This window comes from Lytechinus pictus, chromosome 7 (assembly GCF_037042905.1).
Source record: "Lytechinus pictus isolate F3 Inbred chromosome 7, Lp3.0, whole genome shotgun sequence".
Taxonomy (NCBI): Eukaryota; Metazoa; Echinodermata; class Echinoidea; order Temnopleuroida; family Toxopneustidae; genus Lytechinus; species Lytechinus pictus.
In genome coordinates, this window is record NC_087251.1 from 20,592,657 (window position 1) to 20,614,985 (window position 22,329).

The 22,329-nt window shown below is 34.9% G+C and overlaps 1 protein-coding gene across 2 annotated transcripts; it reads left to right on the forward strand.

Annotated features, from left to right (window-relative positions):
• Positions 1-513: 513 nt before the first annotated feature.
• LOC129264785 (uncharacterized protein C1orf198 homolog) lies at positions 514-13,920 on the forward strand. 2 transcript variants are annotated; one of them, XM_054902728.2, is made up of 4 exons: positions 528-934; positions 5,038-5,088; positions 9,921-10,631; positions 12,932-13,920. In XM_054902728.2, the coding sequence occupies exons 1-4, from the start codon at positions 608-610 to the stop codon at positions 13,004-13,006; spliced, it is 1,164 nt and encodes a 387-aa protein (XP_054758703.2). In that variant the 5' UTR covers positions 528-607; the 3' UTR covers positions 13,007-13,920. The 2 variants fall into 2 exon arrangements, with proteins under 2 accessions (XP_054758704.2, XP_054758703.2); XM_054902729.2 differs by lacking the exon at positions 5,038-5,088 and having other exon boundaries at positions 514-934.
• Positions 13,921-22,329: the final 8,409 nt, after the last annotated feature.

Below are 22,329 nucleotides of genomic sequence, written 5' to 3' on the forward strand. Positions count from 1 at the left end.
TGTATGTCATCGCCGAAAATAAGGTATTAGGCATATACTACCTAGACCTCTATACATCCTAAATCACGACCTTCCTGCTAAAGAAATGACGATTCTAGAAGAGCGTGAAAAAAGGGGGGCTGACTCGCCCCGCTCTCCCCTGGCGAGAAAAGAAACCTGTTAAGGACTGCATTTAGTGACTAATGAATAGGATACATATCTTACCAATTGGATAAATGCGGGTGCGAAGCATGAGCCGAAAAAATGGTGATATTCCAACCTATAAAATTGTGTTTTACTTCAAAAAGGGAGTTTCATTTTGAAAAAAGGGCACGTATACATTTAATTCATTTTGAAAAAAGGCATTTTCGGTTTTGAAAAAATTGCACTTTTCTTCTGTTGTAGTTTGCACCTTTTTGCTGTGAAATTGCTATTTTTTAAGTAGTTATAGCCTATAGTAAATATAGGCCTACAATTTTTGCACCCCCTGTCAAGAAAAATGTTTTTTTGAGATACCGTAGACTACGAAGACGTGATTTTCCAGCTTCATTCAGCTCAGCTTCAATAACGAGAACATCGCTTCAATTCTTTTTCCTGCACGGACAAATTTCAATAATTTTGATCCAAAATGACTAATCAAACTATGGAAGAGATTTGTGACAATTATTTCGCATCGATGAATCCAATAGCTTACAAAATTATAGAAGAAAAGAGGAAATGCATGGAGAAAAACAGGAGGAATTGGGAGAGATTGACGCAAGCTGAGAAGGACTCGCTCCTCGACGAGTGGTTTATTGACCCCGATTTAAAAATTAGGTATGAAATTCGTCTTCAGGGCCAACTCCCAAGCAATAAAGAAGCCCCGCCGGAAAGTTTTCCGCGGTTGAATATCCAAGGAGGAACGAAGACTGTCCAATATACTGAGCATGAGGATGGGTCGCAAAGCAAAGGAAACGTAAGTTTGATTTTAAAAATTGCCCTGGGATTTTTTATTTAGGCCAGGTGATATTACAGAACTGGTAACGCTTGCGACCCGAAACTCCCCGGCCCGCGCACTTCCGGGTTCCGAATGATCATCGCCACGCTGCGGCGGTACGCTAGTAGAGACTAGTAGTAGAGTGAGTGACAGAAAATAATTTCAATATTGTACGCTCTAAACTTTCCAACATCCTTCCAAAGGGAACTTGAATAGAAAGATGATGAAAAATTGTCAAACACCTTTTCAAAGTCTTTATATTCTCAAAATAATAAAATGTGGTCAAAAATAAAATAACTTTATACGATAATACGTACGGTACTGTCTACTGATTTTATTTGTTGTTTTCTCAATTTTTTCATTTATAGACCTAGTCATACTCAGACTCAGTCATACTAGAAAATACATGTTCAGAAATACGATACCTTTTCAAGTGACCAAAATATTTCACATGCGAAGAGGGGTGAGATTGGAAGCTGATATCGCATAAATGAAAAACAATTTCAGCAACATTTTTACATACCGGTAGAAAAGTCTGTTCATATTTTGTAGGTATTTCTGTATTTATAATTTATGGTGAAAGTTCGTTGAATTTTATAAAAATAATGACATGTGTTTGATATGATAGAATTCATGAAAAGTGTTCAGTAATAATACAATCCACTACTATACATAATCTAACTTTTAGTTTTAAGCCTCATTACCAGAATAACAAAGCCCCCGATCGCGATATTTTTAAAAGCGGTGGGCATATTGTTTATCGACCTCGAAATGTGACCGAGACTTGCCATGTCATTTGCGAACAATTTCCAGTAGGGAAATTAGAATAAGTGCAGAATACCCCACTTGACGAAAGCATGGATGATTGATATGACCAACGACCTACGATGTGATCGGATGTAGGAACAACATTGGTCTTAAATTGAACATGTTCCCAACGATGCTACCTCGAGCGATGTTCGTGCAGGCTCCACTCCACTTCACTACCGCTACACTACGCTCCACCTACCCGAACATCGAGACGGTGAACCAGTTCGGATACCGAGTCACAAAGGTGGGATGGAAATCATGTTTATGGTATAAATTAAAGAAAAAAAATATAACGAGAAAAATAACTTAATATCTTACTCTACACCCGTATTTCACTCCGTTTCCATCCTCCGGTTATCCTCAAAATTTGTGATTTTGGGCCAGTATCTTTTTCCTCACACGTATTATTCACGGCTGATTTCAAAACATCGTATGCGATCGCGATCGGTCGCAGTTCAAACCAAGTTGGCAGGTGCAAAACTGCACTAGCACCAAAATATTTTCATTCATTTTAATTTCATTTTGGTCAAATTAAATCTTACCCTGGCACTAGCTTATCATGCATTTGTAGGTGTTTGATGGGATCATTGTTTTCTTCTGCATGTGTACAGTAATAAATTTAAACTAAACAACAGATGTGTGACCGAAAATTACAGCTTCCCGTATTAAGGCATAACCAATGATGATTATTTACTTACATTTTTCCAGCTTTTCCACTTTTTCGCCTCCGGGCCTTTTCTCATCTTCCTGTTTGTGACTTCCTAATAGTCTTCATTCAAATTTTTCTTTTTTTTAAGTTAAAGTAACTTTCTTAAATTTGCTATCATTTTCTTCTCCTTTTGGAGCCTCTTCTTCTATTTTTTTCTGTCAAAGTCCCCCCCCCCCACCCTCTTCTTCCTTTCTTTACCAATGTATAGACCTACAGGCTACATTATACACAACAGCTAATAAGTCAACAACTTCTGTTATAGATATTTGGTGCTGCTACTTAAGTTCTACACTGTACAATGTATATCTCCAATGTACATGTTTATTACGAACTTCAAAATCCACTACAGTACATCCTAGAAAACAAAACACAACTTTACATGTATTACAGATACATGTCTGTAAAGCTTAGGTCCTCCTTTTTTAATTAAAAAAAAACAAACGTACAGGCATACTCTATGCATAAAATGATATGATTGAGAAAAGATTATTTGAAGAGAGTCCTAGGTACGTATACCAATAATGCAGGACTTACCTGAATTTCAAATAGAAAATACTATAAAGTTTATTGTCTGCCCTTGATTATGAATCAGGAAAAATGAATAAGGAATAAAAAGAAGTAATGCATACAAGCCATGCATATCCAATTTAATAAAAAAATCTATTTATTCCTGCTCTTCATATACATTTAGCATCTCATCATGCACTTTACAGAATACCGAATGCATGGTTGATCGTCAGCAAAGCAGAGTGTGAAGGAAAATGAAAATTCAAACTCTGTTTTCTGTTATTGCAATCAGCCTAGCACTCGGCTAACTGAAAATGTCTTTGTTTTGTAAAATTAGTGAACTGGAAGGATAACTTCAAACAAATAGTCTTTATCATTCCTTCATTTTCCTTGGATTACATACATGTACAGTGTAGAAGCCTACTGTATAGAAGGGCAGAAAATTAACTTTCCAGAAATGTGATTCAGATACTGCCAACCAGATTGATTTTGTTGTTCTACTCTTCATTTTTAAAGCATGAATGCATATTACAAGTTAAAAGAGGACCTAGCTCTGTGTCATTAGGTGGGTTCAGACCGCCTCGAAGTTCGTCAGTTCCAGGTATTTTCTGATCGGGGGGGGGGGGGGGGGTGGCATTTACCCCGATCAGAAAATACCAGGTAATTTGGAAATGTGAAAGCAAATTATGCGTAATCTCCCCGGAAGAAAATTATGAGAACTTTCACTGGGATTTTTCCAAGGTCGTAAGTATTTGGCAATGTGAAAGCAATACGGGTGGCTGCTGAACTAGCAATTTTGAATCTCCCGCCTTGCTAGCTTGCTTATCATACCGTACACTGCGCATGCTCGTAACTTCAGGAACTTATCCTGAAGAGATATATTTTGGGGCGTTGTGAATGTGGGAATAATTAACAGGTATTTACTTGCCTGAAAAAAGTTCTTGTAATTTAACCGGGATTCTTGTGATCAAGGCGGTTTGAAACCACTAGGCATTTATACTATGTAAGTGATAATTCTAAAAAACTTTTTTCCTGGCATGCACTGACTACATGTATAGGCCTACTCCTTACTTTCTTCATTATTGGAAACACTGGCGTACAGATGGGGGAACCAAAATTTTCATGACCAAAGAAAAAAAAAGAGAAAAGGAAAGAGGGGAGGGTGAAATAAATTATTTTCTGAATATTATGTTAACATATGTTGGATTTTTGTAATAAAAATGTCAAAATTGGTCACTTGCTTCGCTCGCTTGCAACTTTTTTGGCTCATTACATGTAAAGTACACCACTGATTGGAAAGCTTACTTTTCATTGAACATTGACTGAACAAAAATGATTTAAATGGGAAGAGAACATTTAAATGTAAGCAAATAATTGAAAAGTATCATCAAAATCATATGTACATGTATGTAAGTTAAAGAAGTTACATGTACAACACTTTAATAAAATTTTATTTCAGTTTTCCTTAAAAACATTGAAATGCACACCCTGGTCAGCATGCAAATGAGGGAACCAGTAGCTACCCACTATTTTCATATATGAAATAGTTTTCAATTTTACCTTTTTAAGTTTTACAAGTTTTAATTCCTCCTTGAATATGTGTAGTGGAAATTGTTCAACTTATTGCGAATCATTTATTAAAGGTGATTCTTTATTGTCAAATCTGCTAAAATTGAAATATTCATCATGTGTGACATCATCAATTTTTTCATGATACATGTATGTCACCCATATTGTGCATAACTATTTCATATATATAAAAAAAAAATAAACTTCATAGCTTTCTTCAAGTACATCTACATGTACATGTATCTTATTTTGATGAAATTTTCAGTGTTCTGCTTGTTTGATAAAGTCAAAGTTCAACCAATTTTGTTGGGTTAGACTTGTCCTTTAAAGATATTACTATAAGAATTGAAGATAAGATATATGCATAATAATGTATATTGTTTTGTCATTTTCTTACTTCTATATTGTATGATACAGATTTTGAAATACTTTCTTTATGTACCCTGTAGCTACTGGTTCATTTTCTTCCTTAATTTTTCTCTCTCAGACAATTACATGGAAGGATGAGTTTTCAGGGCCCTTCTTATGGGAGACTAAGGTTTGTTGCCTGTCTGGAGTGATTGACTGACGCTTTAGTGCTTGTTGTCCACCTATTATCCTTCTTTGCATGCACCCTCTACCCTGTTCACACTTAAAACAGGGAGTTTAGAGAACATGCTTTAAACAAACACTGGTATGAAGCAGGCTCTCAAGCTCCCTGCATGAAGGAAGATACATATATGTAGATGCTCAAGTTTACATTAACAGCTTTGAACCTTTTCCAAGTTCTGAGTTTCCACAGATTTTTCCTGGCTTAATAAAAAAAAATGAGAGCAGTTGAGGTGGGCACTCATCTACCCAAGGTAATCACATTCATGGCCTTGAGTTAATCTAAGCCTACATGTACAGTAAGTGGTATTGTACTTGCAAATTTCAACAACTGCAGAACTCTAAATTAACTTCAAATGACTTAATTGTATAAATTTATGAGTTGTTAGTGTGAACAGGGTCTTGGATAAATCAGGATTAGATTACTAACCATTCTACCTTTCATACACTGCATTGCTTATCCTTTCATTTACTATACATAGCCTTATTTCTTCCTTGAAACCAGGGTCGAAACCATAAGGAACTAGATGAGAAGATGCAGAAGGGATCCTGAGCCAAACTAGCTATGATTGTCACGTCTCAGCACCCTTTTACTGTAGCTCTTTAATAGACCTCAATTACAAATTTATTGTTTATCTACTGTTGAATGTTTTTTTTTTTTTACATTCTTTTCAGCTTAATAAGATAAATCTGTACGTCCATGTGCATGTAGCTTTGTGTGTGGGGGTGAGTGTGTTTGTGTGGGGAGGGGATGTAAAGCTCTAAATTTGGAATAATGATGAACTTGTTACAGTGTAGATTTAGTTCTTTGCTCACATATTCATATTTTCTATCTATAGATAAAGAGATGAAAGGGGAAATTTGTTCAGTTTTTCAATAAGTTATTTGAAACTATTTGGTTATAAATGGCTATGCATACATGTATTTCCATCTAAAAACTTGACCTTGTTGTCTTTTCAAATACTTTATACTGGCAGTGATAAAATAGTGGTTTGATTAAACATTACCAAAAAAATTAGTTTAGAGAAACTTTATGAAGTACATGTAGACAGAATGTTTAACAAAATAATAATGAGTTTAGATTTTATATTCAGAAGTTTTTTTTTTTGCATCCAAAAAGTGTGCAGTGTTTTTCACACCCTCCCATGTACATTTCCAGCACTAGCCCTTTTCATGTACACTGAACACCATGTACATGTAATGAACATTTACACCAGAATGATAAATATGTAGTGTAGAAGAGGTCTGTAGAACTTTACTTAGTTATAATTTTATGATTTTATCAACATGCATGTCTGTACATTATCACCATCTGCACGGTATTGACATTGTCATCATTACATGTAGACTGTGCTGGTTTTAATTTTGCATCTTCAGTGTTTGCGTTTTGTTCATTTTTTTTGTTGATCCAGTACTTTACACATTCCCATCCTCAAACTGTTGAATGCATGTGTTTTGAAAATGTACTTTGTAAATCATTTACCACAACCCTTTTTTTTCAAATGTTAAGTACACCTGCATGCACTGTAGACATGTTCAAGTAGAAAACACAAATACTATAGAGCCTACATGTACTATCAAAAGGCAATATTTCCATGTTCAGAATAATGTATTCATGTACACTGTATACTGCAAATATTTAATGATATTTTAAAAATAGAGAAACATGTACTCTACATGTATTGATGAAGGTTTGACAAAACTTCAACCAAAAAAATATGTTTAGATACGGTACATATTACTTTATGATTTTTATGAGAGTTATTTTTGTAAATATGTAGTTATGATTTTTTTTAAGAGTTAATATTTTTTGATATGCTATCAGCTCCCTCATTATACTGAAAGAGAACATAATTACGTTACCATCAGAATTAGAAAGAACAAGGAATTTCATTGTCAATATGATACATACATGTATTTCTGGAGTAAAATTACATTTTTGTTTCCAAAATACAACAAAAAGCATTAATACTGGTAACGTAAATCTCATCTATAATGCATCAGAGAAAATCTAAATCAATCATGTTTGAAGTGCATCTGGATGTTTGTGACGTGAATGTACTTCTACATGTACATGTAATTGTGGATAAGCTACATGTTTATAAAATATTTTGTTATCCAGCTACATGTAAGCCACGTCATACTGTATGTTCGTAGTACATGTACTTGAAATGGGAGAAAGCAGAATTTAGACCAAGGATTCTGCTTTTTTAAGAACTTGTTGAGAAACTCTCTATGAAAACAATTAACCACAAGTTATTTCCCGAGGGGGGGGGGCAGTCAAATATATTGCTGTACACACACGTGACCAAAAAAACGTGTTTAAAGGGGTGTTTTTTCAGTTTGGACGCAGGCGGCACGTGCACTCGTTAAGGGTATCAAAAACACAAATTTTCAAAAAAGGGGGTATTTAGGGTATGCTTTTTTCCCAAGCCTTTTCCCCGGGGTCATATTCTGGCTTGTTTTGGTGCCAAATTTGTAAATAAAGCCTGCAAAAAACTTGTTTAGGGGGTTATTTTGCACACAGAGAAATACTCGTTTAGGGGGTGTTTGATATTAATAATTTGGCCACGCGTGTGTACAGCAATACATTTGACTGCCCCCCCCCCCTCCCTCCCGGGTTATTTCTTTAGAGTTAATTATGTCAAATATTTGTGCAAAGTGGCAATTTACATGCATGTTTTCCCTGGATTATTAGGCTTGTACACTAATCCACAAATCAAGGATAAATAAATTGCTCAGTAAATGTGCAGGAATGAACTTGTCATATGAATTAGTGCTGAGCCTGGTGTGGAATGTATTGATTTGGTCTTTGCTGTGATCTATCCTCGCTTAAATTTGACAAGTATTAATAAATTTGTAAGTACCTGTTTGTGAAAAAGAACTTCTGCTCCTACATTTGTTTCAAATTTGTTTGACAACTAACAAAAAAAATGCCTCTTTAGTTTGCTGTAAGTTCCTACTGTAATTCCTCTTTTGGAATTCTTGTTGCAGTGTTCTGAAGAGTATTAACAAGACTTATAGCAATGAGTGTTTTTGTTTTGAGCAGTTGTAATCAAATCAACTAACTACGTGTACAAGTTAAGGGCAAATGGGCAATCCAACCTCGATAATGAAGTGGTACAGTACATATACTGTTAATTGGAAAACAGGGGGGGGGGAAACAAGGTTTTAAATGCTTGAAAAAATGGTCAGTAGGACAAGGAATAAGAAGTTGATTGTTTTGACAAATGACATCCAAGCAAATCTCAAATTTCTAATTTAGTGATTCAACCTTTGCATGGTAGTGGATCACTCTTCCTAAATTTTCAAGATTTCAAAAACTTGAACATGATTGCCTTTCACATGTATGCACATTATTGTATATTTTGCTTGTAATAACAAAGGGTTTTTGAACCCCTCAAAGCCAGTAAATATAATACACATAAATATACTTCATTTGTCCAAACTTTCATGAAACCACTTCTCTAATTATCTGTTTTTCAACTTTGAAACAACTCATCATGAGGGTTGGATTTCCTAACAAAGCTTAAATTGCAATTAACTACATGTAGTAGAAAAAATGTGTTCTTGTAAGGCCTACACATGACAAATAAATTTCTATTTTATATATTGCCTTTACTTCTGATGCAGGGCTGCTTCTTGTGCGATTTTTCTCTTAAAGTCTGCCACTTGGTAACCAAAAAAATATTTCTGGGCAGAGAAACTGATAAGTTCTCACACTATATGACTACAGTGTACATAATTTGTTGGGATCAATGGATTCATTTGTTTATTTTTTCCCTGTTGCATTGTTATTCTGATGGGAAAGGCTGGTAGGATGTCATTTAAAATTACTCATCCAAATATCACTATTGCATGGCTATTTGACTTTCAATGATAATGATATTCATTATACTGTTCATAAAAAGGGAAACTGTCTACAGTTCTACATGTACACAGTACTAGCTTTTCTGATAGTCTTTGAAACATATACATGTAGAGTTGTACAGGTCTTTCAAAAGTTCTTTAAAAAGTTACTCATTCGTTAAATATTTGGATAAAGTTATTGTCAACCGAAAATTCACGTGAAAAATAATGTTTCTTCATTTTCATACAACTTTTGCAGATGGTAATAGGTAAAATTTTATCAAAAGTTTTTATGCCTGTATACATGAATGTGTACATTAAGTTTGATAAGTGTATACTTTTCTGTCTTGAGGTGGGGGGGGGGGGTTGCACCCACAAATGTACACCATGTACATGTAATAACACTTTACCCACAAATGTTCATGTAAAGGGTTTGGGGCATTCGACTTCATGTACATGTATTAGTCCTTTGAAACATACATGTACTAATCATTTGTAGCCCTTTATCACATTAATTATAAAACACTTTGCAAAAAGAAATATTTTCTCTTTTAGAGTCAACTCTCTTTGCAATGTTATTTTTTTTATTTGTTAGATACATGTACATGAATATCCCAAAGAATTTGTCACTGCATGTATATTTATTTCCTTTATGTACTCATTTTATAGGGCATGTCAACGAAAAATTTAGATATTACAAGAAAATGATCTTTGACTGTGTGGAGCTTAGTGAGTCTACAAATGTAGTTTCTGTACTCATGTGCATGTGTGTTGTGCTTTTTGTAAGTCATAACCAATTGGGTTGTTTTCCACATTTTTCACTAGGTCTCCGTCACCATCCCAATGAGACAAAGTTAGAATTCACCATTCTAGGAGTTTAATATAGCAGTTTCGTGAATTTTCTAACTCTTACTATTTCATTTGCAACCTCAGTGTCAACAGGACCTACCCATGATGTCCCCTGGATCTATCACAGCACAATCAACAAGGAATGGAGAATATCCAGAGAACAGATTCTCTCTCGCTCTTGATGCCAACGATGAGAGCCAGCTCATTGTTAACTCTACAAAGTCCAAGGGGAAGGACGGTAAACGGGCACCGGATCCAGCCGAGAAACCTGACAAGACAAAACTCAGCAGGAAGGATTCTAAGAAAGAGGAGCGTGCCAAGGAGAAGGAGAGGGCCAGGGAGAAGGAGAACCAGAAACGAGAGTCTCCTGTCCCCATAGTCCAACAGCAACCGAAGATCGGTCAATCTCCTCTTGCCGATATGAACCAGATCATGATGGACAAGAATGGAAAGGGACCAAAGAAAGAGAAGACAGAAAAGGCCAAATCACCAAAGGCCCCTAGAGGACGTGGCTCGGGTAAAGCCTCGCCTAGGAGGGAAGGCAAGAAAGAGAAAAACTTTGACCTGGAGGGGCTCCTTCCTGCATCTGATCCAAAGGAGGAAAGGTCCCTAGAAGGAATCAACTTTTCAATGTCTGGATTGGAGACAACGGAAAGTGATGGACTGTTGTCATCGACCTCAACTACTGGAGGCCTCACCTCTGGACCTTCGGGATCGGTGCAGCATACCCCTGTGCCATCTTCACCACCACCCTCTTCACCTCCTGCTTCAGCAGCAAGTGCTGGAAGTGATCAGGTATGTATTTTGAACACTTTAGACTACAGTCATCATGCTCCATCATACAAACTTCATAATAAAAGTACATAGAATTTCACATTCAAATAAGATGTTGTGATTGTTTTGTTTTTTTCTATTTATTGAAATAACTTGTTATTGTTATAGAGTACTGAAGTATGACGTCAGTTGCCATGGTGTCATGGCGGGCTGGTTCTCAACAGTCACAGCTGACGATCGTCTGTACGCATTTGTATGACTTTAGTTCGTCTGAATAATGGGTTGCAAGCGATCAAATTCCGGTAGCAGCCATGTTCTCCTATGAGAAACCCACGCTTTCATTCGGCGGGTCCATTTGTTTTGAACCAGTCCGTCATGACACCATGGCAACTGACGTCATCACTCATCACTTCGGTACTCTATTGGGATGGACTAGGTATTTTAAATAAGGAATTAAATTACTTTATTGAAGTCCATATTTCTCTTGTCAATTCTTTTTATAAGATTTTTTTTTTCTCAGAATGCAATTTATTGATTGACTCTTCGGTGATTTACTAATGGATAAAATCAATATTAGGATTCTGTTATTGTATCTGTAAAAAAGAAATGTTAAAAATGATTTTAGCTTCATGAGTTGATCAATCCCTGAAATATTTTGTAGGCTCATTTACAATGCCCACAATACATTGAAAACCATATTTACATGTAAAGGTCAAGTCCACCCCCAGAAAATTTTTGATTTGAATCAATAGAGAATAACACTGAAAATTTCATCTAAATCGGATGTAAAATATGAAATATATGACAGACATTTTTAACTTCCCTTAATTTCACAGAACAGTTATGTGCACATATTGGTCGGTATGCAAATGAGGGGACTGATGACATCACCCACTAACCACTAAAACAAAGTTTTATTCCTTCCTGAACATGTAGAATTACCATTGTTCATACATGTATTATGGTTCGGTCAAGTTGGTCCTTATTATCAAATCTGTAAAAATTGATATATTGTATAATTCAAACAATAAAAAATAACAGAAATAGTGAGTGAGGGACATCATCGACTCTGTCATTTAAATGTCACTGAGCTATGCATATAACTGTTTTATGAAAAATGAGCGAAACTTTAGGATGTCTTATTTTTGAAATTTCCTATTTTGCATATATGATTTTGATGAAATTTTTAGTGTTACATGTATACTTGTTTTATTTTTCTCAATTGATTTTTCTGGGGTGGACTTGGCCTTAAAAAAGGAGGGGGAGTGGAAACTTAATATCTGCTCAAAACTTGATTTTGATAATGTACTGTAAGTAATAGTCAGTTCTTTTATAGCACATATCATGTACCATCTCATCTTGGCCTTGGAACTGTGATATTATTACCCTAGCCTAGCCTGGCAAACCTTTAACAGCACAAAAAAGTAATGATTTAATTACAACAATAATTTTCTTACAATTCTTTGAGAATTGTAGACATACTACATGAAACATGATTATCGCACCATCAAGCTTAACAGATTAACTTATAATGTAAGGAATTGTTTTAACGATTCTAAGTCACTTTGATAAGAAATCTGTATATTGAACTTCTAATTACTTGATGAAGGTATAGAGTTATACTTTAGTCACATTTGCTGTACGGCAACCATACAGCGAATTGAAAATAGCAATTTTATTCATTTTTATTCAACCACCTATATGTAGCTGGTACAAAAATGTTAAAATGGCTGTTTTCAACTTGCCGTAGAGCAAATGTGACTGAGGTATTAAATAGTCATCCAACTTTCATACATTTATCAGTTTCTTAAATCATTGGTTTTTATTTTTGCTGTAGAAAGTATAAACATCCTTTTGCTATTAAATCAATTAGTTAATTACATGTATATGTAAATGAAAACTTTACATTATCTTATTGCACACTTCACTTTAGTTGAATCAATTTAAAGAACCCCCCCCCCAAAAAAAAAAAAAATATATATATATGTTTGTAATTTCACTTCCATTTCGTGGGGCATCGTGGTCTAGTGGTTACGAATCTCGTCTTTCAATGAGAGGGGTGTGGGTTCAAATCTCAGCCATGGCCTGTTTTCCTTTAAGAAATTTATCCACATTGTGTTGCACTCAACCCAGGTGAGGTGAATGGGAACCCGGCATGTACCAAGCGCCTTCAGCAGCTGGAGCTACAGCCGGGGTAATATATAGTGCGCCATTGAATAGGAAACTATATAAATCGGCGCCTCATAAATGCTATATATCATTATTATTATTCCATTCCATAAGTGAATTTAAATATTTTCCTTCTTTGATTCCATCCATAGGCTTCTGCTTCAGAAGGTGGCGGAGGAGCCGAAGGAGAGGAAGGGGCTTCCTTCGATTTCTTATTAGCATGGTAACCAACCATCCACCGATGACAGCTAGGGCTGGATCAGCTAAGGATTAAAGAAATAACATTAATGGTTATGAAAAGCCATGTAACTTGTAACTTTATCTTGAGCTTTGCCATGAATATTTGTAATGTACATGTACAGCTTCATGTTTTATGTCGCCATATGAAAAGAATGAACTTGCTGGCTCCAAGTAGTTTTTTTTTTGTTCAAAGTGAAATGCCAACAGGGTAGTATCATTTGAAATACATGTATAGGCCAAAATGGGTGTTCTAAATGTATTACTGCCTTCCAATGGCATAAGGAAGTATTAAAGTAATGTATTTGAATTATTAGTATTTTCTTATTGCACTCTTTTTTGGGTTCAAATTTGCATTTGTTTTTGCGACACAAAGAAAGAGCAACATTTGTGATGCTCAAGCAACTCTTTTTATAGACTGTTGTTACAAGTTCACTGTGGTCAGATGTATGACATCACACAATCTTAGTTCGTGCTGATGGGTTGTTTTTTTCTTTGGATCAGGCATGCTTCCGAGATCTTCAAGGATGTAGAGCTAAATGTCCTTCATAGATTCAAAAGGAGAATTGTTGAGCCATTTGCTACTAAAGCAGCTTTTCCATTTTGGGCATGAACTGCAGATTCTACATAGACCGTGTTGATTGTAAGAGAACAGCCTATTACATGTACTGTATGTGCATCTCTTGATAAGAGATATGTTGTGCAAGATGTAGTTTTTCATTAACATTCGTGTAAATCAGAGATAAATTTTGCTCTTTGGTTGGAAATATCACATTTCTCACTTACTTCCTTTTGCCATTAGACTATAAAAAAATAAGTGTTTCTCCTGAGGAGAAATCAAGGCATATCAAGTTATATAAACAAATTATAAAAGAAAATTGCAAGAGGGGATGAGAAACATTTTTTTGGGGGGGGGCTTTTAGGTCAGTGTGGTGTTTTGGCCATGGTGTTGTATTTCTGAATTCTTGCCATTTGTAGACACTATTAACGGCAATTGTCAGTAGTTATTCAGCTGATTTATGTACAAGAATAGACGAGCATTATAAAAAAAAATTAAATGAATGTATGCATTATCAGTCCTCAAATAATATTGCCCTTGCTTTTAGTAGGCATTTTTTTTTTAATTCTCTGCTGGAAAGAGAAGTTTGGCTCCATGAGTCACTTCAATCGTTAGATATTCCTAGATCAGCATTTGTACTGCATGTGGCTATTAGTATTGCTCCAAGAACTTCTTGAGTACAAAATGGGAATTCCGATTGAAGTGGGCTGACCAGGGTGCTCTTCCCATAAAGCTGTTTGTAAGTAATGCACGACTTCTACACATGACTGTTGAGCTGATTATGAGTCAAGTTTTCACCGGTTTAAAAAAAAAACAGACTGATGTGTTCATAAACCTCATCAAACTTTTACAAATAATAGTTTGCATTTTGCTCGTTAACAAAGAGGATTTTGAGAGATCAGATTTCAACTAGCTGCAGGGGAATAAAATTGATTGAGAATCTGATATCACCAAAGAAGTGGTCACCGGTCGTATGTATAAAGTCATCCCATAACTTTCAAACATCTTCATGAAGCAGTGGCGCCCCATTATATGTTGCATGGTCTATGCCCCTATGCACAGGCAGTTGATGTCTTTTTTTTTCTGAACTCGCACTTTACTAGTTAAGACCACCGCACACCTTACAACTGTTCGCGATCCGATTTTGGAACAAATCGCATTTTGCTCATTTTCTAAAAATGTGAATGGAACATATCATTTTATTTGAGGTTAAAATTAATTGAAAGAATACATTTTGAAAGATTGCAAGCCTTTATTTTGGAGTAAAGGCAAAATTGGTTTCAAATTGTAGCCAATCGTACGACTGCTATGACATCATTACGACTAGATATCAAATTTGCTTTTATTCTAAGGATGATAGCATAGTCACAGATTTGATCATAGGTATTCGTACGATGATTTTGAACATTACACAGTAAGATATTCCTTGTCTCAGTATTAGCATCAAATTCTACTAGATTTTATTCCAAAGTCGGGTCGCAGATCAATCGTAAGGTGTGCGATCGCCTTTAGTATTGCCCAAGTAATAGGGACAGGATTCTTCAATAGATGCAGGTACTGCTTTCTCTGTGGTGCTAAGCTGGCAGAGAAGCCATTTAAAGTTTGTACATGGTGTGGCTTGAGTAGTTGTAGATACCGTACTAGTTGGTACTCAATCATGTTCTTTGAATCAATGCAAGTGCTACCTGCAGGTATTGTCCAGTAACACAACAGGTGCTATAGATTTCTGGATTACGCCCTCTTCCTTTCTATGCAGTCATGGCTCAAGGGGCTTCAGAATGGAGGTGGACATTGGACCTTTTTGTTGTAAAGATTTGTATTTTATTAGTTGTGGGGGGGGGGGGGTCATTGATATGTAAGATATATATAGTTTAAAAGAAATGTAGTATAATATATTGAAGAAACTTTTATTTTGCTTGTTCTGTAGTCTGTACCAGCCCATTTTCAAAGTAACCCTATTCCCATTTCCTTTCCCCTTGAAAGTAAATCTCCAGATTCCAGAGCTGTCTGTTTCATTTTACACAATGCCAATCCTTGAATCGAGTTGTAGAATATAATCAATGCAAAGTGGGTTTCTTTCTTCATTTGTCATTGAAAGAATATCAAACTTATGAACTTTCTCTTGAGGTGATGTCAAGGTTTCCTCCGTAAGATTGGATGTAGCAGAGAATCAGGAATAAAGATTTCTTTGTTGGAAGAATTGTGTAGGGCTGTAAGAAATGGTTGTCATGAAGGATATTACTCTCTTTTAGACAAACTGAACATGCTCTTTGGTTGGGGAAGGAGGTATTTATTGAAGGATTTTGCTGAAGTAAAATGGCTACCTTGGGCCTATAAAGAAGATTAGATGGTGGGGTAGTTTAATTATCTGTTTAACATGCAGTCTGTTTTGCAAAATGTGAGTTATCATTTGCATCGATATTAAATCGTCAGATAAATATTTGTTTGATTTTGTAGAATTGCAGACAGAAAACAGATTGTATCAGTATATTCTGTGTCATAATAAACAATTTATCAATCCACGTTTTTGAAAGCAATCCTATTTAAGAGATGATGCTAATCTCAGGATTATCACCATTGGTCATGTCTTAATCCATTTAATCTGATTTTGTATGCTCCAGTACTTTCACACTTCTTCCTGTCAAGAAAATTCACATAAGGCAACAAAATATCTGACGATTATTTTATGTGATAACACTTTACCTTTACATGCAAATTCTTAAAGATTTAGCATGTGACAATGTGCATGTGCTAGCTGATGTTTGGTGAGATTGAAGTTCTTGTAATTTGTAAATTCCTGGTAACCTATTAATTTCAGTTGTTGAGAGGAGAGCACTTCTCTTTCACATTTTCAGGCTAAATGCCTGTGAGTTAAACAATATGTTTGAACAAATTACATTTTTGGATTCCCATTAATTTAGCACACATTTTCAAAATTAGAAGAATACATATTTTCATCATTAGGAAGATGTGACAGCAGATGATCATGATCATACTATTTGCAGATTACCTTGATAAAAGATTATTTCGTAGTGCATGTCTGTGAGTTGTTTGCAGTAGAATTTGCACTATTTGGAAATACCCCCCCCCCCCCCATTCTTGTATTCAGTGTAAAATTGTCCCCACCCAACTTTTTCTGTGTAACTATTAGAGTCAAGTCTCAGTTTGCAGTTTTTAGTGACAAAGCAGTATGTTATCTGCTTGCTATTGACACATATCTGAGCTAACCAGTATCAGATTACTCATCTCTCAATGATATCTCCAGGCATAATCTTCTACTAGAAATCAAGAAGAAGCAATTATTGCTTTGCAATATACTTTACATGTACATTTCTAACTATTAATAGTTTTGCTATTACTTGCAGGTCTAGGTTCAGACATATGCATGAATGTTTTTCATATAGTGCAGTATTTAGAGTCTACCTGCAATATGATTCTGTTCAATACATTTGTGGTACGAATAAGTACTACAAATCTTCAAATCTCAACATTCATATTTTCTTAGGCTTCATTTCCTGAAGCATTGTTATTTTTCTTATGAGTAATTTTCAATTTTGGAGTTTCAAGTTTGTGAAAAGATTTCTGGTGAATATTTTCAGCAGTCTTAAATTGTGATTTGTTAATGATTTGTACTTGAAAATATGAGAAGTTTGACATATGTGCATTTACCACTGCTTATGGTAAGCCATGTATGAAATGTTGCAAATGTTGTAAGCAATTTTATGGAACACCTTAAATATAATTTGTAATGAGTTTTCATAGTGTGATAGAAAAAATAAATCAGTCATTTTCATTGTATTCATATTTATTGTTTATACAAAACTTCTACATGTACCTGTAGTTTCATTGATATGAAAACTTATCAACCACTGCTCTGGTCTCATTTGGGAACAAAATTCAGTAAATTTTTGCTTGTTTAGGAAATAAACCATCAAAACAAGAATCAACAACACAATATTTGTGATATATGGTGTTTTTTTAGCGGGGTATCATATTTATTTGTCCCCAAGTACTTGTGAAGTTAATCACACTGTACAACTTCCATTTAAATGGATTATACATTGTAATATGTATTCAAATTTATTTAAAGCAGTGCTGATTAAAAGTTATTATATTCATTCCTATCCAACTGCAGTCTTTGAATTGGGAATATGATTCCAATCTAATGCAACCAACTTGAATAGCCTACAGTGCAGACACTCCACTCCCCCAATTTTATTAGGTAGTTGGAGAGATAGTCTGTTGAATAGGACTTAAGAAGGTGTCAAATCATAGCCAAAAGCTCAAAAATTTGCTAATTTGGTTGTATACTGTATTCAAACATAATGATTTGATTTTCATTTAACTTTATTGGTGTGGAGTATCCATGTTTGTTATACTTATGTTTAAAATAGAATATATATGTATATTTATGTTTGAGACTGAATGTATTCAGGAAGCTCTCTGTGTGCCAAAATATTTATTTATTCATATATATGTTTGTTTAGTTCGTGAATTTGTTACATCAGCGCTGCAATTTAGCTGTTAGGCACTTGTGTATGTTTTTAGATACATCATAATGTCTTGTATTGTTTATGTATTCTCATTTATTAGTTTTATATTTTTCTATTGATTGATTTATTTTTTAGTACCAGTAGGTATAGAGATTTACAGGTATGTGTTTCATTTTATGTTTCGATGCATGTGACCAAGTGTATTTGTTTTCTAGTATCATTAATAATGTAATTTGAGAAGACACATATTTGAGGAGGGTAGGATATGTAAGAATATAATGCAATTATATCCAGAACAACCCCTGTCTTGTTGACCATTACACCCATCCCCCTCCGCGACTCCATTCAGAGACTGGACCTGTAGTACAGGGGCAAGTTTCACATAGAGAACTTATAACTTTGTCATTATGGTAAATACCTTGATAACAGAGCTCTGGGCTCAATCAGAATCAAAGTTTTCATGGTAATTATTATAATCCAAGTCTTTATGAAAAGGGGATGAGGGTGATGTTTTAAAACACATTTTTTGGGGGAAACTTTTTACCATTGACCAACACAATTTTGTAACTCTCAATTCATCATTAGAACTTGGCTCAGCTTTCTTTTACCAGTTCTTAATTCAGTATCAAAAGACTATGTTAAGGTGTCTTCCCTAAATAAGTTTATAAATTTTCAATAAAATGATCTGCTTGCATTCGGGCTTTTGAGAGAGTTGATACATTTGGGGTCATTTCACCTTGTGTCAATTAATTTGGTTTCCAGATCAAATTACCGTCAATGCTTAAGGTAATCTATTAGATAAAGATATACTAGTATTTTATTTCATTGCTCGTCAATGAGCTACATGTAAAACCCTCAAGAGGGCGTTTTCTCTGAAGGACAATATATTTTGATATTTCATTCAGGGTTCAATCCTTGTCTACTGTACCTATGCCCTTGAGCAAGGCAATCAACAGAGCTATTTTGTTGGTGCCAATGTGTGCACATGTTTAAAAAAAGGGGACACATAATGCCCAAACTGATCGTTTATATGCAATTATACATAATTGTATGTATTTAAGATTGTAGAGTATTCAACAATTTCTATTTTAGTATTTCTTAGCATGATGTATTCCTCTAATACATGTATATAGCTTACTGCATGCTCCTGAAGTTGATTTACTATAATTTTTTCTGAAATAAAGTAGTTTAACTTAGATATCTGATTCTATTTGAATGTTCAGTAAACTTGTTCATCTGTGAATTATATGCTGGGTGCTTTTTTGAAAAACATGTGAGAGAGATTATTTCTAGTTATTGAAATCATGTATCAATGTATAGGAAATGAAGGACACCCTTTGATTCATCAAGAACAATATTTTCCCCATTAAAACAGTAACGATTTTCCTTAAAATGATGATGAAGTATTATTGGTTTGCACTATGTATTTCAGATTTCTCTAATTCATTCCAGCTGGCATAATTACTAGACTACATTACAAATGTTCCATCCTGGGTAAGGGTCCTGGGGGTGTTTCACAAAGATTTATGTATGACTTAAGTCGCACTTAAATCCCGACGCGTACATGATATGCAACACGCGATCTTATTGATAGATACGCAGTAGTGCCCGTCCTCATGACACGATCTGACCAACGCGGTCAAGCCTTTTATACCGCATGCAACTAGGCATTTAAGTGCGAATCTAAGTCATACTTAAATCTTAGTGAAACACCCCCAGGCCCTATGTCATTAGTTAAGGTCCTTAGCTGGTGATGTTCAGTGTTTTAAGTGACTGTCATATTGCCTCCAGTAGAGATAAGATGTGCATTGACTAACTCTAAATTAATATGTCTGTAATTAGAAAAGAAACTGCATTTTTATTCGTTTGTTTATAAAGTGAAGCAAAGGCAAAAATAGTAATGTCGTTTCTGCACTGTTTTTTCGTAATTTTTTTCCTGTAAAATTAAAGGAGTCAACCTTGCCATGGACCTGTAGTATAAGACAAAAGCAGTTTTAGAATTTATTGAATGGGTTACTATATACTGCAAAAAAGGGGAGAAGAAAGATATGAAAAAGAAGTTATTCCTTATGGGGGATTTTACTCTTTCTATATTGCATTTAATTATCAAAATAATCCCCCCAAAAAATCAAACTTGAATTTATTACTTGAAGATAGTGCTAGATCTATTCTAGTCATTAACAAGTTCCCTATATATTGTGGTGATGGGAATTAGGGAATCATTTTGCCAAATGGCTAGTGCAATGTTACTCAGAGCTTGATGTATGAAATTTGAAAACGGGCTAATCCAATATGGGGGGGTTCATTGTATTTGTGAATGATAGAAATTCTCGTACATGTAATGGTGACAGATTTTCTCAAATATTTGCTTGTTTCCTTATTAGTCATAAATAAGTTGAATTGAGATAACATGCAGCAATATAGGAAGTCTTTATGTATCATCAAACATTGTGAATATTTGTCAACTTGTTAAAAAAAACATGAATTGTATACTGCATGTAGAATTATTTTGTGCTAGCAATTTTTTTTATTATTACTATTGTTAGTATTCATAGAGAATTTTGCACAAATTTCCTGCTTTGTGTCATGCATGGAACATGTATTCCATTTGTGATTATTGTTCAATGTTGCAAACCTATATTAGAATAAATAAATATAGTTATTAATTTGTAATTTCTTGTCTGATTTTTTTTCTTGTCAATTTTAGTTTTCTGTCTTGCCGTTACGGATAATATAGGCATATTTGAAGGATATGTATGTTTAACTACCAAACATGAATGTACATTATTAATACCGTAGTTTTTGTCTCGCCTGCATAGCAGAGCGAGACTATAGGCGCCGCTTTTCCGACGGCGGCGGCGGCGGCGTCAACATCAAATCTTAACCTAAGGTTAAGTTTTTGAAATGACATCATAACTTAGAAAGTATATGGACCTAGTTCATGAAACTTGGACATAAGGTTAATCAAGTATTACTAAATATCCTGCCTGAGTTTCAGGTCACATGACCAAGGTCAAAGGTCATTTAGGGTCAATGAACTTAGACCATGTTGGAAAAATTATTTTCAAAATCTTAACCGAAGGATAAGTTTTTGAAATGACATCATAACTTAGAAAGTATACGGACCTAGTTCATGAAACTCGGGCATAAGGTTAATCAAGTACCACTGAATATCCTGTGCGAGTTTCAGGTCACATGACCATGGTCAATGGTCATTTAAGGTCAATGAACTTTGGCCGTGTTGGGGGTATATGTTAAATTACCATCCTAGCTCTGAAAGTTTATGGATCTAGTTCATAAAACTTGGACATAAGAGTAATCAAGCATCACTGAACATCCCCTGTGAGTTTCAGGTCACAAAACCAAGTCAAAGGTCAATAAACTTAGGCCATGTTGGGGTAATTGTTGAAGTGCCATCATAACTTTGAAAGTTTATGGAGAGAGTGAATGAAATGTGGACATGGGTGTAGTTGACAGTCTCCGTTCAAATGTCATTTATGGTAAATGAACGTGGTATTATGTCAGTATATGAATGATGTTTTTGTGAATGATTATTTTATAGTAGTTTTCAAAGTTAGCACTGCTGCTATATTAAATTGCGTAATGCAGGCGAGACTGCCAGAGGCGTTCCACTTGTTCCTGTTCTTATTGACATTTGGTATAGTGGTGTACAAAATGAATGTTTTTAACCAGTGGTATAGTCACATTTTGGCTTAGTTTTTTTTTCCTGTCAATCTCCAAAAAATCAAATAACTTTGATAAACATGATTTGTCTCTCAAACGGTGCTTTGTTATTATTTTGTTATCAAATATAATGTTAGGAGGATCTTTGGATGATGTCTGATATGAGCTCTTTTCACCTTGGTCTACTAATATCTCAAATTTATCCTGTACATTATTTGATTGACAGGTTATAAAGTATTTATGAAAAAAAAACATTGTATCACCAAGAAATATATTTATGTAGACGATATTGTATAAGTAGGCAGGAAACTATTTTATTTGATGTAAATTGGCAGGAATTAATCTATATTTCACAAATTTAGGTAAGATTTTCAGCTCCCATAATCTTGTTTGGACGGGGTTTGCCTTGACAAAAACGGTTTACAGTGAGCATGACGACCCTCCCCCCCCCCCCCCGAAAAAAGATAATCAATGCCCCCAAACGGCCATTTTCTTAATTTTAATTTAATTTGCTCAGGGATTACCCTGCCCTTCATTTGTTGGGCTCATCAAATATTGGTCCCCATAGCACCAGGGA